We start from the raw sequence: 17917 nt of genomic DNA, 5'->3' as shown, positions 1-17917 counted from the left end.
TCAGCTCGGGCAGGGACTCGAACCGCTGTTGCTCAGAGCTCAAACTCTTGAGCGAGCTCTTAACCAACTGAGCCACTCGGCCAGCCCATAAAGATATAATTTTTAAAATAATAAAATAAAAACAGGTACAAAAATCTATACAAAATATTAGCAAATTTTATTAGCAATATTTAAAAATAATTAGTATATGTTATGACCAGGAGAAGTTTATTCAAGAAATGCACAGGTGGTTAAGCATTCAAAAAGCAGCCAATGTTTAAAGCGGCTTTACTCAGAACCGCCAGAACCTGGAAGCAGCCAAGATGTCCTTCAGGAGGTCAGGCGTAAGACAGACTGTGGTCCATCCAGGCAACGGAACTTGATTAGAACTTGATTAGCGCTAGAAAGAAATGAGCTGTCAAGTCATGGAAAGGCACTGAGGAACCGTAAATGCGTGTTACTAAGTAACAGAAGACAATCGGAGAAGGCTGCACACTGTGTGCTTGCAACTCTAGGACATTCTGCAAAAGGCAAAACCAGAGACAGTAAAAAGGTCAGTGGATGCAAAGGTTGGAGGGAAGGGTGTTGCAGAAGGATGAGTAGGTGGGAGCACAAAGGATTCGCAGGACAGTGAAACTGCTGTGTATGACACCATCACGATGCATACGATGTCCAAACCCGTAGAAAGAGTGAACCCTAAGGTCAGCTATGGACTTGGGGTGACAACCATGTGTCAGTGTGGGTCCATCAGTTGTAACAAAGGTATCACTCTGGTGGGGATAAGGGGAGGCTGTGCATGTGCGGGGACAGGAGGTTTATGGGGATGTTCTGTACCCTCCCCTCAAATTTTGCTCTGAACCAGAAACTGCTCTAAAAATAATAAAATTTTAAATTTAAAAGCAGCTATCAGGGCCGGCCGAGTGGCGCGTTGGTTAAGAGCTGGCTTGGGACGCCAGCTCTGTGCAGCAGGGCCGCGGTTCGGATCCCACATGAGGGCCAGTGACACTGCGCCCTCTATAGCTAAGATGGTGAACAACAGCTCGACCTGGAGCCGGGCTACCGTGAGTTGCCGGCGATGGCATAGGCTGCAGCCCCTGCTGCAGTGGGTTGCCATAGCTACCATGTGTGGCTGGCAGCCAGCATGAGCGGCCAGCAGCCAGCGTGAGCTGCCAAGAGCCGCTGTGAGTGGCCGTCCAGAGGCCAGCAACTGATCTGCCTCACCCAGGAAGAGTGCAATGATAATACCAACATGGGCCAGTGAAGTGACGTCCTCCACAACCAGACTGAGGAAAAGAAGGACAGCAACTTGTCTGTTCCCCTCTTCCAATTCCCCAATTAAAAAAAAAAAATCTTTAAAAAAAAATTATCATTATTCACAGACTCCACAATTATGGATAAAGAACATCTATCTAAAAGAATCTGTTGAGAAACTATTAGAATTAACCAATGAATTTAGTGTTTACTGATTTGTTTCTCAGTTTAGTGCTTTCATCTGCTTGTCAAAATCCTATTTGTGCTATAGAGTCTCACACTGGCCACATTCTCACCATCAAGCCTTCCTTAACCTTTCTAGGCAGTTCTGCATCTGATTCTGTTAGCAACACCCAGCTCCCCTGTTGGTGGCATGTCTGTTGGCCTGGAGGATGCTGACGTGTGGCACCGGGGTCACCTCTCGGGCAGTGACAACAGCACAGGCTAGTCAGTGAATTTGAGGGTGGTCTCCAGTAGAGAACGAGCAGTCGCAGAGCTGCTTTCTGCCACACTGGCCACTCCATCTCCAAACAGGTAACAGAACTCTCTGCACTGCTGCTGCGGTTCTGCATGTGGTTTTGACCCATGGCTAAAGCTGCCAATTCTGGCTGTAACTGGAAAAAGCTCTTCAACCTAAGGTTAGAGGTCCGCCCTCTTAGGGCTTGGCTGTAATTGCAGCCTTTGTCAGCTGTGGCCAGTTGTATCTTTTGTAACTTTTTGAGATTAACCAAACATGGGGATCTGCTACTTGTTCTTGTGCACATTACAGAATATCTTTTTCAACAAAGTATCAAAGGAGAGGAAGTGAAGACTTTAAAAACTGAAACAACCAGTTTCACACGGCTTAGACCCATACTCCTCAAATTGTCTGTGGTGAAGGACCAGTTTGTTTTGTTTTATTGTAATTTGCAACCAGGCACAGCCCAATATATTTGTAAAATACACTAAAAAGCAATTTCTAGAAAAGTGAAATTTAAAAATAAAAGACATACAAAAGCCAAGCACAAAATTTCTATCGTCAGAGTCAATAAACATAAAACTACTGTCAGATTGCTGGACAGGTTCTAGATGCTTCCACCAAATTCTGCCCTTGCTTCGCCCTAGACTGGAAGCAGTTCCAGCTGCGCCTCGGCCTCTGGCCGCAATGCGAGGCCCGGCGGGCAGCACGGAGCTCCAGCTTCTCAGCCAGGCTGCGCGGTCCCAGCCGCCGTGGCAGGAAAGAGACCACGTGCTTACGGAACCGGAACGCAGAGGCAGGGCAGTGTCGGCTGCTGGGCTGAGCGGTCCAGGGTTCGGTCTGCCGCTAGTTAACGGCGGGAACGTTTCGAGGGTTCTTGGTGCCCGACTCTGTCTTCTCTCCGAAGAAGCGGGGCAGTCCCAAGTCAGGGTGTGTGGAAACAAGGTGCCGACAACCCTGGCGCTGACCAGGGAGCCCCCAACCTGACGTAAGCGCTCCCTAAAACAGCACGTGTGATCAAGGGGGAGGCGTGAAGGGCCGTAAGGAACATTGCTCCAGAGCTCCCGAGTTTCCACTCACTGAACACGAGGCGCCCACAACAGAGCACCCTCATTCTGCCTGAGAAACGCTGGCCCTTTAAGAAAACTGGAGGTGCTTGCTGGAATATGAGAGAAGCAAAGAATGTAGATTCATACAGCTCAATTTTTTAAAAAATCAAGACAAGTCAGGAGAGTTTTTTATAATTTGGGAATAATCCTAGTTAAAGTAAATCCTTAAACTAGACCAATGTAAAAGCTTTCCTCTCCCTGATTTTGTTCTTTCACACAAGATTTGGGCTTATTTTTCTCATAAAACATCTAACCTGAATATCCTAAATTTCCTATATTGATTTTGCTAGACAGAGAAGCTAACATTAAATTACTTAGATGTTCAATATTATAAGATCAAAGTGTGGCCACTTATATTTTCCATAAGTAGTTGTAATGGTATCTCCCGTTCCCAACGCTCTTCCTCCAGCATGACTTTGATAATCCCCCTTTCAAGAGGCTGACTCTGCGTTCCTTCCCCTTGAATCTGGGTGGGCTTCTAACATCCTCAGCTAGATCATAAAAGGTGAAATGAGAAAACAGAAAGGAAAGGCACCGCTCAGTTCCCTCGGGAGGCTTGCTCACGGAACCCAGCCGCCGAGCTACACGGAAGCCCGAGCAGCCCCAGACATGAGCTTCCCGACAGCCAGAATTGACTTCCAAGCCATCTTGTGTGGACACAGCCACACACGATGTGACACAGCCTCCTTGCAAGTGGACCCTCTGGCTCCCAGCTGTGCCACCCAGCTACCTCCACCTGGAGAGAGATGAGCTGTCCGTCCGTCCCTGTTTACCCTGTCCAGATTACAGATCTGAACAAAACAATTAATTCTTGTCATGTTGAGCACTACGTGCTGGAATGGCTTGTTATCAGCAGTAGATAAAGTATGTACTCGGCTAATGTAAGCACAGCTGGCTCTCACGTTCCAAAAGTAATGTGAACAGCACTTGCTGCCTCCGTCACCTCACTGGATCCTAAAGATACAGGCTGAGCATCTTCTCAGTGCATTCTGATGTCTGTACTCGGCCACACACGCTACAAAGCTCCTCTGTCACGTCCCAGAGTCATGGTCCACACAGGCTCACCTGAGAGTTCCCCGTCTTTCCAAGTTGCCTTGGTACCGTCTGTTGTTGGCATTCTTTCAAACGGGGCTCCTTGATCCGCTGTGATGGGCCCCAGGCACTGTGCTCTGTCCTGCATCTCAGAGCCCTCGGGTTAGAGGCGGGCAAGCCAGGCTCCATCCCTCCATGCCTCTTAACCCTTTCATGTCTGCGCCCCCTTAAAGCCACTTTCCAAATAGAAAGAGGTTTGAAGACTGAGTCTAGCCCCCTGTAACATTTAGAGACAGGAGAGAGAAGTTCAGAGCTACCAGAGGAAGAAAGAAGCTGCAGCCAGTAGGTTAGAGGGTAAACCAGGAGTGATCGCTTAACAGCAGTTCTCAACCTGTGGGTCACGACCCCTTTGGGGGTCGAACGACCCTTTCACAGGGGTCGCCTAAGACCATCGGAAAACAAAAAGATATTTACATTACAATTCATAACAGTAGCAAAATTGCAGTTATAGAGTAGCAAAATTGCAGTTATAGAGTAGCAACGAAAATAATTTTATGGTTGGGGGTCACCACAACATGAGGAACTGCATTAAGGGGTTGCAGCATTAGGAAAGTTGAAGACCGCTGGCTTAGAACAATGTCAAGGAAATGTTTCCAGAAAACAGAGGTTCAAACACGCTGCCTGGTCAAAACCAGAATCTCAGCAGTGAGCAACTGAGGAGACCCTGGTGCCCCCGGGAGACAGCAGTTTTAGGGCACCGTGGTGGGGGGCACGCCTGAGAAGGTGGGTTCCCCAGTGGGTAAGGCTGGCAGTGCAGACAGGAAGCAGAAGGAACACCCGGCATTTTGCTGCAAAGGCCAGCCCGGAGCCCCCGAAGGTGATGCAGGGTCTTCCTGCTGAGCTGCTGGCCGGCCCCCGGAGACCACACAACACAGAGTCCCTGGAGAGCAGGTCAGGCGCGTCTGCAGATGTTCCCTACGCACATAACTAGGATTTTACTTGACAACGCCATATGTCCAACCTCTATTAAATGAGGCAAAACCAAGTCAAGTACACAAGGCAAAAAACAAAATGTGGACAGAAAGCCTTTTCCTGAACACTGGTGACATGTTCCGTCCCCAAGCAAGTTGGCAATCCATGCTACCTCATTTAATGGAGCCCAGTACAGATCCTGAGAAGCAAACATGAATCCCAATATACGGGGGGTGGAAAACCTCAAAAACGAGGGAGTAACAGGGTGTGGCTACCCCCTGCCCCAGTAAGCAACTAGAAGACGCATGAAACAGGAGGGGGAGATCAGCAGCCATTTTTCTGGCATGGGCAACTGGGTGGGAAGTGGTGTCCTTGGCTGAAACAAGGGGCATGAGGGGAAGGAGGGGGCAGGAAGTAAGGGGGTTAATTCAGTTTGGGGAACAGGCCTGCACGCCTGAACTCTCACCAGAAGAAAGGCGGTGTCAATATTTGGGAACCTTCAATCCAGAAGCCATTATCCTTTGATTCCAGAAAAATGTTCTTGTATAACATTATTTCTTAGATGCCTTTACCCTTTTTCCGCAGCTCTTATTATCTGGATGTTGGGCCTTCTGCATTCATCATCTGAGTTCCTTTCTTTTCTCCTCCATTTGTCTTTCCTTCCCACCTTCGGAGAGATTTCTTTCCCATTACTTCCCAGTGCTTCCCACACTGAGTTTATTTCTGCTCTCTTAATTTGCTTACTCTCGAACGCACTTTTAAAGAATTCTGTTGGTCTTTCATAGATGCCGTGTCTGCGGAGCGCTCTGGAGATCTGACACTGAGATTCGATGTTTCACTTCGTTCTATCCGCTTCCTTCTGTTTGCTGTTTCATCTGTGTGGCCTGTGAACTGGTTCCCCTGTACAGCTCTCCGTTCTGGCCTCACGTTTTGAAAGCAGAGGGTTGTCTACCAAGGACCCCATGCATGGTGGTGGCTGGGTGAGCCCTGTGCTGAGAAGCAGCCAATCAGCTCGAGATCCCGGATAGCAGATTCTCCTTTCCTCTTGGTCCAGCCTCCTCAGGGGAGAGCCTTTCCATCTCCCGCCAGGTCAGGTAAAAGCCTCCTGGTAGGAGTCCGGGGACCCAGGCGCAAGAATGCCTGCTCCACTTCACTCAACCCCCGATCTTGAGAACAAGAACACATCAGCACTCTAGTATTAGGTTTTACCAGAAACTTCCATTGTAAAGTTTTTAAAGCTATATGCACAGACAACCCACATGGGGAAAATAATTTATTACAATAGCATTTCAATTGCGATGGTTCCGAGCCATCCATCCATCACTGGTTAGGTGCCACCCTCAGGACACTGAGGCGGAATTAACTCTGCCGTGAGCCGTTTACTGCCTTTCTCTGGGCAAGACACCCTAGAGACTGCAAGGCAGCTAGCTAAAACTTCACGGAAATCACAAAAAGGAACATTTATAAGAATGAGCCTGATGTGGGCTCTGAGCCTGGAACTGCAGACGGCTGGACATAACACAGCAGAGGCGCGACTCAGAGCAGGTTTTACGGACAGTGACATCTGAGCAAAATCTTGATTCAGGTCTACATGTCGCTCAATAACACTAAGAACTGTGCCTGGCTCTTCACCCACAACTATAGGACTCTTAAGTTACTATAGATCCCTTATCCGTACGTGGAAGTAACAATACCTCCCCTGTGAGCTGAGATGATAAATGTGAAGTGCTTAGCAAGACACTTGAAACAAGGTCAGCATTCAGGAGACGATGACAGTTGTGAGGGAGGCCAAGGAGACGGGAGCGCCGAGTAGGGCTGCTCTCTAAACGGAAAGCCTGTCAGACCCCACATTTCACTGAAAGCACCACCCTAACCCTAAAAAGGACCTTTCCTGTGACATGTCACAGCTTTATGAATCCTTGTCCAAAAAGAGAACAGAGCGCCATTCTTGCTATGATAATATCTGTTATATTTGAAAGGTATTATTAAATCCAACAACAAATTAAGCACAAGTGCTTCTTTAGAATTTTCTGCTACACCTTGCCCTACAAAAAAAACAATATGGGGGCTGGCCAAGTGGCGTGTTGGTTAGGAGTTGGCTTGGGACACCAGCTCTGAGCCGCAGGGCCCCGGTTCAGATCCCACATGAGGGCCAGTGACACTGCCCTCTACAGTTAAGATGCTGAACAACAGCTCGACCTGGAGCTGGGCTGCCGTGAGTCGCTGGCAACGGTGTAGGCTGCAGTGGAGCTGGCCAGCGAGCAACTGCCTCACCCGGGAAGAGCGCAATGATAATACCAACATGGGCCAGTGAAGCGACGTCCTCCACAACTAGACTGAAGAACAAAAGCGATTCACCAACGCTGTTCCCTCCCCCAATTCCACAATAAAATGTTAAAAAAAAAAAATATGGGGTTTTCAAAACTGCAACTACACCACCAGTATACCATTCCATCATGAACTCACTTAAAAGTTAAAACACGAAGAATATTCAACAGTCTGGTATTCTTACCTTTTCAATGAGTCTGCCAACTTTACCGAACAATAAGGTTTTTACAGTAAAAAAAATTAATATGGTATTCTAGCAGTACTTCATTTCTTTAAAATAAAAGAGGGAGGGGGTTCATAAAACAGACCTTGGGGAGATACAATATGCTGACATCACTCTGGTTAACAAGGTTCTGATTTTTTCCTTGGAGTTGTTTTTTTTTTTTTTAAGAGTTAGATTATTTGAGCCAAACTGACGACATATGCTAGGGTGCAAGATCTCAAGTGATCCCTCCTTGATGTTTTTAATAAGACAGACTATACACATCTTTCAATATAACATTTTCTGGCCAATGTAAATATAAGGAAAATTTATATTTATAGCTCCCAAACTCAATACATAATTTTAAACGAAAGTATGTGTGGAGAAGCCTCAAGTTAAATCCAAATAAGATCTGTAGGACCTCCAAATCACCCATAAAGTTTGAAAAGCCAAGTGTCAGAAAATCGGGGGAACCCTCTCCCTCAAAGTGAGGCTGCTTTCTTCCAGAAGGACCCTGAAGCCTCTTGCAGCACCATCCCAAGAAATTTACAGCATAAACATGGGAGGGCGAACAGAGTCCTGTGCGCAGTGTTTGTGCCCTAAGCATCACCCACAACAGGACTTCATCCGTCCTTCCTGGCTGCAGAGCCACACGAGGGGACGGAGCAACTCTGGGACGTCTTCCCGGAACAACGAGCTGCCCCCTCACCCCCCAATCCTCTGCTCCAACCCCTCTCAGCCCCTTCCCTCCCTCAGCTTTCCCCAAGTCTCGGTTTTCCTCACTTCACTATTCTAAAGAACTACCTTCTGTTTTATTATAAGTTTCTGTCTGTATTTTTCTAGCAAACTTATCTAATGCTGTGTCACTTTATTGTACATGTAAAACGTTTAGTGAAGAGCGTGCACTATCCATATAAACAACTGTTAACCATACTGTCTGGTAATCAAGAAACAGTATTTGCGCGTTTCAAATCTTACATTTTAGGTTCTGTTTATAATCTTTTCAATAGGTTTTAAGGAAACTAGTTTAATGTTTTCTGTTGTGCATATATTGGGTTGTCCGAAAAGTCATGACATATTTTTTCTGTTTTTTTGTTGCAAAAATGCGTCATGACTTTTCCGACAACTCAATAATTTTCCCTTTGTAAAATAGAACAAGGTCTGATTTTCAGAAATGCACTGCTAAATGGAAGATGCATCTCTCATAAATTTCAATATTTCTGTACTGAAGTATAATTTGTAAAATGTACAAATCTCAAGTGCACAGTTTGACTCCTTTGTACACACACACACACACACACACACACACACGTATGTGCGTCCCTACCCTTAGGACCACCTAGAGCAGCAGAACGTTGCCATAGCTGCTTTCTCTTCATGTCCCTTTCTAATTAAAAACACCCACCAAATGGAACTATTCCTCCCATTACTGTCATTATAGATAAGTGTTTCCTCAACTTTATGTAAATTAACCATACAAATGGACACATAAGGGAACACGTCCCAATCTGTCATGTTGCTATGAAAACCTGGTAAAAAGGTTATAACAACAACAAAAATTACAGACTGATAGCCTTCATGAAAATAGACAAAACAATAAACTTTATATGCAAAATATTGCATATTAAATCTAGCAAGGTATAACCAGGATAATACATCATGATCAAGTGGGATTTATCGCAGGAATGCAAGGTTGGTTTAACAATCAAAACACAATTCATCACATAAAAAAACAAAACAGAAAAATTCATGATCAATTCAATACACAGAAAAAGCATTTGACAAAATACAATACCCTCTCATGATTTAAAAAACACTCTCAGAAAACTAGGAATACAAATAAAAGGGTTTTTTTCCCACTTGCTAAAGGATATCTACAAAAACAAAGACAACACTAGAGATAAATCATATTTAGCATGGAATGCTTTCTCCCTAAAGTCGAAACAAGACAAGGATGCCCTCTCCCTCCACTTCTGTAATGAAGCTGTCATGAAGGTCCTAGTTGAGGCAAAAGGCAGGACAAAGAAATGAAAGATATAAAGAGAGAGAAAAACAGTTTGTATTTGCAGATACATGATTACAAATTTCTTTGGAATTTTTACAATACGATTTATTTTACATAACTTTTTGGGAGAAAAGGTATAAAAATACAAATGTATATAATTTCAAGATGTTAACTATACACATAAATCTAAAATTATGTGAGTTACATCAATAACATTATAAAATTTACACAATATTATTCAAACGCAAAATACAAATATTGTGATAATTGTTTTCAAGTTAGATTTTTCTCCTAACTGAAAACCGATAAAGTTATGAAATACAGAAAACTGTAAATTCCTTACAGTTTAAACAATTACAGATGAATTTGAATGTAAAGATTTATGAACGCTATTTTAAAAAATCAAGTGTCACTAACCTTTAAAGGATTAGAAAGGACTCAAAAGTTTATCTAGTTTTCACAAAAGTCTCCGTAACCCTTCCCTACTGACTTCCAATGACTTGAACCTATGTTGTTCCAAGCAGACAAGATGACTGACTTCATCTGCTCCCCGTTCACCACAGGAGTATAATGTGCGTGAGGCACTGGGCACGCAACATGAGCAGGCCCACAGGCTCCCGTGTCCCTGCTGTGCCTGTCACCGTGGGGAGCCAGCCCTGCAACCAGTGCACCGTGCAGCAGGGGTGATCAGTGCAAGAGAGGAAAACAAGACGGAAGGGGTGGGGAGGACGGGGACAGCCAGAGGGCGGCCCATGTTAAACAGGGCGGCCCAGGAGGGCACACTTTGAGGTCTCCCTATAACTCACTGTCCTACCAGGGACTTGGAGGGGACGGTGCCAAGAGCTGGAGGGAAGCCAGGACGCACACTTCCCTGACCTCACGGAGCAGAAACCACATGTGCGACTAAAAACTCTAAAGCACATGAAGAGACACCAGAGAAAAGCAGGTGTCACGAGGACATGATAGAGCCTGAAAGACAAAGAAATCTTAATCCTATTATTTTTGTGGGCGAGGGCGCTGACATTCCATATTCCAAACAGGGAGGAAAAGGGGGCTCACCGCGTCCTTCCGGCTGAGAGCCAGGAGCAGAGGCGGGTCCTTCCCGGAGAGCACGGGCCGCTGCCCTCCTCACCCACCTGCGCTCCCGCACCACCTGCCTCTGTCCTTCATGCGTTCCCTGCTCGCAGCCCCCCATCTCCATCCCACCGTGGCAGGGACAGGCACCTCCTGCTTCCGTGCACTTGACTTATCATAAGCTCGCTTACTCAACACACCTCTACGTGGTGGCGATGCGAACACATTGCGCTAACACCTACCAACAAGGCATCAGCAGAGGTGAAAAGGTTAACAAAGGAGAGGGGCTACGAGCGAAAACAAGGCATCTAAGCTGGCACGGATGGGGGCCCCAGGTGCCCGGAGGGAACCTGAGGGGCAAGGGCGTCCCAGGTAAAGGGAAAAGCATCCGTCACCTGAAGAAGGTCAAGGTGCTCAGGTGGCACTCATGGATAAATGGCAGTGAGGGATGCGGGCAGACAAGGTGTGCAAAGCCACGTGGCGGGATGAGGGGCGCGTGCGGCCGGGGGACAGGGACAAGACCACAGGCCTGGGCCGGAGCCCGGGGAGTAAGCCCGGCCAGGGACCTAGTGCCCATAACCTTAGTGCAACTCCAAACGCGACCAGGGCCAAGCCTGCGCCTTCCTGAACACTCCAGGCGTTTCTCGGTGTCTTTGCAGGCAGGGCTCTCACAGCACAGAGAGCCCTCCCTACCTCCTCCGTTAGAGAAACGCCCCAGACTCCACCAATTCAGGTGGTGTTTTTCACCCCAAAATCACTGACTGCTGACCACTGGTCAGACCACATGGATTCAAAAAGCAGGGCGATGTGAAGCTGGCCTGCAAGGAGCTCACAGCTGAGCAACGGGAGGCAGCCGGGTGGCCCAAGCCAGGCCTGTGGGGAAGGTGAGGCACCGAGGCCAGTGCCCAGCCCCACGGTCCACGGGCAAGAGAGGACAGAGGCCGTGTCCTGGAGCGGGAACCCTGCAAGTTTCACGCAGAAGGAGCCCCAAAGGCACAGAGGGGCCCGAAGCAGCGAAACCACACAGCGCTGTTTCAGGAAAGCAGCCGCATCTAGTGATGTGCGGCTGGGGCCTGAGAGAGGTGGGGTGGGAGGGAGAGAACAGCCTGTTCTAAACCACTCCGGCATCAGGGCAGGCACCTAGAGATGGGCTGAACTCAGCTCGGCATTCACTGAGGACCTACTACGTGCCAGGCACCATGAGTTGTCCCCTGGGCTGTGTACTCATAAAACTTAAAGTCACCCTTCTGGGAAGCATTTAATACCTTTCACTGTGAATTCATAGGCATCCAGATATTTACATTAATATAATCATAAAAGATTTTATATGCTTACAAACCAATATATTTTTAATCTGTCTCCCCAACAAGTCCAGGAGCCCCTCCAGCTGTCATGCCGGATGGCCATGACCCCACAGGAGTGGGGGAGGACCAGAGAGTGATTCCCAGGGAAGCCGTCAGACGTGGAGCCGGGCCGAGACCCATCTGTTGAGGACTAGAATGCAGCACGTGCGTTGCTACCAAAGGAAACTCAAAGACCAAGTCCCTCCTCCCACCGAGCTGTTTCTAAGGCATGTGGATTAGCTGGCCCTACATGGAACTTATTCACTCATTAAGGTAATATTCATTCGCGCCAATTACTTGCCAAGCAGAAAATACCTGACATAATCCTTCTGGCAAAGGAGGCAGAAATGAAACACGTACAATACCGAATGATCGATCGTAGTAGATACTGGGCAGGAACCAGAGAAGGCACAGGGCGGGGCCATCAGAGAGAAACTGCTTTAGGCTGAGAGGGATGACAGCTCATTTAGGCTGAGACCTCACAGGTAAGAGGAGTCGGCCAGGTAGAAAAGAGAAGACATCCCAGGGCGAGGCCACCGCAGGCGTACAAGGCCTGAGAGGACAAGGTTTCGTGTCCGAGGCACTGACGCGATAAAACAGCTGCCCAACGATGAGCAGAGGCTGAGCGCAGGGACAAGCCATGGGGGGTCTGGGACGCCTGGAGGCCATGCTCAGGTTCTGCACTTTCACCCAATTCTAATGAGGGACCACCGGGGAGTTTTAAGAAGAGTAAGGTCAGATTTAGATTTTTACAAAGTCACTCTGGGAGTTGTCTGGAGGATGGACGGGCACGTGAGGAAACAGGGAGACCAACAGGAAGCAACTCCCACGGTCTTGCAAGAGCTGAGGGTCACGTGGACCAGGGACATATTTTGAAAACAGAATCATCAGGATGAAAATGTGGATTCATTACTCATGGAAGGAGATGTGAGAGAGGCATCCCGCATCTGTGCCATGAACAGCTGAGTAAATGTGGGTCCAGCATTTTTATTAAGATGGAGGATTTGCAGAGGGGCAGATGTCAGGGCAACAAGTAAGAGGCTTGTCTCTGGCAGGTAAGTGTCAGGTGCTCGTGAGAAATACAATGTGGACCTCAGGAGGCAGCTGGCTACTGGAGTCTTGAGAGACAGAAGAGAAGATGGACTGTACAAGGAGTTACTTGGGTGGGTAGACGGACAGAGTTTAAAATGTTGACACATTTTCAACCACAGAATCCAGGATCACATAAATGAACTAATAACAGTATATTCAATCTCAATCTACTACTGAAAGATAATAGGAAAAAAACAACAAACACACTTGCTCCTAACAACCAAATCTCTGACACCTCTGTGAATTTACCAGTCTTTCAAGAGGATGAAACAAATAATGCACATACTGATGTAATGAAGAGCCTTCCAAGCAGGGCTTTCTGCATTCAATCCTTGCAGCCAAACTCAGCACTGGCACACTACATTTACTTCAACACTCTGAATTAAAACGTCGTTAAGCCTAGCAAATTATGATACAGTCGAACACACGTTATAGAATAACAGGGTCCTTCTCAACTTGCTAAAATATAATCTTCCACGGGTGGGATCTAGAGTGCATTCTTTCCACCAAATTTAACAGGACAATAAACTTTATCACAGAAAAGACCCCATAGGTTTTAAGGATACCTTACAGGTTTCGGTTCAAAGTATAAATATAGGTCTGTCTCATTATTTTTAGCCTGTTCTAATAAGCATTTTACATGCCTTCTTAAATTGGGACACTGCTGTTTTTTGAGGTTAATGGGACTGATGAAATCAAAGGTGAGGTTTAGAATGTCTAACTGCAAATAGAGATTTGCGTATTCTTTGGCTCTGAGAGTTTTACTTTGTCTTTATCTAAAACCCGTAACTTCCATACTTGAAAGTAACCAATTCGGCCACTTCGTATACACCAACATCGTAATCGGATCACACAACAAAAATGACCCAGAATAAAACCTACGGCTTCCTGCCTTCCTGTCCTGACGCGAGAGGGTAAGCCGAGAGGGCGGAGAGGAAGTGTGCCGAGACGCCTGGGAACGGGCTCGCTGTGGAAGCGGTGTGCTCGGTCGGCCGGGGGAGGAGCCAGAGCACAAGCTCCTCAGTGTTGTCAGACCTCCTCCTGAGCGATCCCAGGGCGAGACCGTCCATCTGAGGAGACGGCCTGCTCCAGCCTGACACATGAGGCTGATTCTGACCCGATGTCACCCTCCTTTCTCCTGCCTGCGACACACGTGAGCTCTGCGAGCTTGCCCAAACCCACGTCTATCCAAATGAGCTTTCAGTTACAAACGCCTCTGCTCGTTTGCTCTGCCAGGGAGCAAACACAATGGGAACGTAAGTGGCTTCGGTCAGTTGCTTTGGGATGAGCAAACCACGACAATCTCTCTTCCCCAGATCCTATTTCTAAAGTCACGTGGGACTTTTACAGGCCCAGCAGCGGACTCTTTCCTACCCCACTCCACTGGACTCACAGGTCTCAGGTCTAGCCTAGACTGTGAGTGAGGGCAGAGCCCTACAGTGAAGGGTCAGTGCTGACAGGCAGCTCTCACGGCGGGGCTGGCACAATGCGAACGCACCCCAGAAAGTCTAGGAAAAGACCAAAATTTTCAACAAGTACAGAACTCTGCCTCTGAGCACGCCTTACTGGTCATGCCAATTATACTAGATAGTCATGAGGTTCCAAATCCAATTTTAAAAAGTTCTCAAACCTCTATGTGGAATCTAAAGAAAAATCAACAAACAAACAAAACAGAAACAGACTGATTCAGAGAACAAACGAATGGTTGCCAGATGAGAGGGGGGTTGAGGGGTTGGGTGAAAAAGGTGAAGGGATTAAGAAGTACAAATTGGCAGTTACAAAACAGTCATGGGGATGTAAAGTACAGCATAGGGAATACAGTCAATTATATTGTAATAACGATGTATGCTGCCAGGTGGGTACTAGTCTAACCTGGGGGACCACTTCATAAATTATATAAATGTCTAACCGCTATGCTATACACCTGAAACTAATATAAAATAATACTGAATGTCAAACTGTAATTGAAAATTTAAAAAATTAAATTAAATGCTCTATCATCCAAAATATAAAACATTAAAAGTAATAAAACTGCTCACAGAAAAGAAAAGTTCCCAAACCCAATCCCCTTTGAAATTCAAGAGTTTGAATTAACTCAGCAAAATCTTTACTCTGAATATCTAATTATTTAAAAAAGTGACAGGTGCTTTGCCCTGGTAGCATCATACTAAAATCATCCTAATATCATATGTTTTAGAAATGCTTAAAAGCCTAGAAAAGAATTAATGGGTAATTAAACAACAACTCAATAAATGAAAACCAATTTAATGGTGATACTGCAGTTGGCTGCCACCACCTCAGTATCCTGTGGTGCCCCTGAAATACCGCAGCCCTTTACCATGCAGACTGCTCCTCCTAAAAGCACTTCCTGAGTGGAGTACCATGGTATTTAAATAGTGTATTTAAAAATAATAAACATTTTATTAAATTCTTCATTAAGGACTTCATCTTTCAGCTTAAATATTCACTACACTTTCAGCAAAGCAGCCACATGTTTTGGTCTTATTCATACATGAATTCTATGGCATTTTTAACATCCACACACGCTCCCCAAATACTGTCTTGAGTATTATAATGGCAGTACTACACTTTCCATGTATATTTTATGTAAATAAAAACCCTGTTCATTTACGGTACCGCTGACCCTTCGTGACAAGCCCACCTTACAATAAATAATACAGAGTTCCAAGTTAAATGTAGTCTTTACAGTAAGTAAGGGAAGCCAGGCTTTGAAATAAGAAAACCCATGTTACTTTTTTTTGCTGCAGTCCCTGTTTACGTTAAAGTTAGTCTCCTTATTCTTTAAAAATTTCCACATCACAGAATGGATATGGACGTCTTGATTAAAACACAAAATAAAACATAAAACATTAAGAGACATTGGACGGAGCATAAAAAGGTAGTTTACTCCTTAAAATGCATTTCGTAACAATAATTTTATTTACTATTTGAAAAGCATCTATCTAATTGGTTTTATGCAATATGTTGCAAACCCATACCACATCCATTTTCATTTTTCCTTAATGTAACTCTAAATCTACGTGAAATACATTCTGAACAACTCTTATCCACCCTTTTAGTACAAAAGCATGAATTTAAGTAAAACTGAAACGGAGCAGGTCTGTAGGTTCTTATACCTTTGGCCCAACACACTGGAAATGGACTGCAGCCACTCTTCTCCATGCAGGCGGCCCCGGCTGCTTTCGGGGCCTCTCGGCCCGCTAGCTCCAGCAACATCAACTCAGCGCTCTAAAGCCCAGGCCGGAGTCCGCACACCGAGCCCCAGGCCACGGTTCCCACACGGTGTGCTTCCATCCACAAGCCACACCAAGTGGCCTGTGCTGCTTCTCTCAGAGCTTAGAGCAAAATCCGGGAGGTGTTCCTTCTGCAAAATTCTGCAGCAGCGCAAAATGCCTCTCAGTTACACAATCTTCTCAAGCTTCCGCAATCTGAAACACAGACCGTCCTGGCCCTAGGAAGCCACCGAACAGAATGAAACCAGCTCGTAACGTGACCCCGCGGGTCTGTGTTCCTAGATTCATTCGGGGGAAGGAGGGGACAGAGGGAGGAGAGGAGGCAGGCCAGTGGCCAGCACCTTATTAATATGCTAATCTCACCATTCTGTTCAATTCATCAGCAGACTTCTGTTTACCAAACTGACAGGGATTCCAAAATCAAGTAAGCTGCAAATCAAGTCTGACCCAGATCATGTCTGTGGATGCCTCCTCAAACCATTTTTGTTTTTAAAGTCATGTCTTTGGCATTTTTCCAGCCTAACTGACCTTACAGTTAAAAAGATTACCTTGATAAAATAAGAATCGCTTTGGGAAAAAAAAATCTTCATCAACATTAAAAACAAGTCTGTAAAAACGTATGTCCATAGGAACCCGAATATTTTTCAGGAGGTAAAATATTTTCCCAGATTATCTAGCAAACACAGAGACAAGAACTTGAGGTTGCCAAATTCTTCTAAAATTAGCTTTAAGGAATATTGGGGGATCCAAGATGCATGCTCTCTTAGCTTCAGGCTATATGACTGAGAAATATACTCATACTGAAGAAGCAGGACAGAAACAACCTGTACTAGCAATGTTCTAAAATGTAAAGCTACTTACTTTTCCATCAAACTGCGAGACAGGCAAGGTCATCTCAAAAATTCAGCTATTTGAACACATTCCACTTTAACAGTAAGTAGTTAGGCCCTGGAACCTTTGTCGTCTGGGCATATGTAATGCAGTCAAGCTCAACAAACATATGTGTCATTTTGTTCATAGTCAATCCCACACACTAATAAAATATCAAGTGCTTTATTTAACCGTGAACGTGACTGAGGCTTTATGAATTCCCGAACTTCTGAAAACAGGAGCTGAACAAAGGCTGAGAACAAGAGGCGTATCTGTGTCCAGGGCCGCCCAGGCCAGTCTGCTGCGGTTCTAACACGCTACTCGTGGTGATGCTTTGTTTCCAGGCTCCACATTCAGGCTTCTGGCAGCAGCCAGAGCTCGAGTGGCCTCTTCTGTGCCCCAGAGAAAACACATCACTCACCAGTGTGAACTCTGACCCCAGGCAACACTGGGAGGGAAAGGGACTCCAGAAAAACACAGGCAAGCAAGCTAGAAACAGAACAGAAGAAACACGCCGAGAGGTGGATTCGAACGTGTGAAAACTTCTCCCAGCTCCACCATTACCGAGAGCCCAAAACAGAGAGGCCTCCTGCCCTCATGGGAAGAACAGAAGCGAGGCTGATAACTGACTCAAACCCCTGACATCGGCTCGAGGTTGAATGTGAACCACCAAACGACAGGCTGTGCAAACAACCCAAGCACACTGTGCGTGTCCCTTAGAACTTACGACTTTCGGAAGTTAAAAGTAAAAGCTACCTCCACTACGCTATTCCATACACTAAATACTGATTACATCTAATTTTTACATCCTCTAAGCAAAATCAGAGCTACCGCATGTTTTAAAGGAAGAGGCTCAGTGTCACTGAGCCCACCCAGGGAGCCAGGGGTGTACACACACACACACACACACACACACACACACACACACACACACACACACACACACACA

General features: G+C 46.1%; 1 protein-coding gene across 17 annotated transcripts in view; it reads right to left on the bottom strand.

Moving 5' to 3' along the window:
* The window catches only part of PTK2 (protein tyrosine kinase 2), a 188561-nt gene that overhangs the window by 130633 nt on the left and 40011 nt on the right, over positions 1 to 17917 (bottom strand). The window contains exon 1 of one of the 17 annotated variants that reach the window (XM_019657833.1): positions 15982 to 16343. The exons of the other annotated variants lie outside the window; for them this stretch is intronic. Within the exon in view, the coding sequence (XP_019513378.1) occupies positions 15982 to 16081 (100 nt within the window). The 5' untranslated portion in view covers positions 16082 to 16343. Of the gene's footprint in view, positions 1 to 15981; positions 16344 to 17917 lie in introns of those variants that run through there. 17 annotated transcript variants of the gene reach the window in all.

Source organism: Hipposideros armiger, unplaced genomic scaffold, assembly GCF_001890085.2.
Source record: "Hipposideros armiger isolate ML-2016 unplaced genomic scaffold, ASM189008v1 scaffold_280, whole genome shotgun sequence".
NCBI classification, from domain to species: domain Eukaryota; kingdom Metazoa; phylum Chordata; class Mammalia; order Chiroptera; family Hipposideridae; genus Hipposideros; species Hipposideros armiger.
This window is presented reverse-complemented; position numbering and strand designations above follow the sequence as displayed.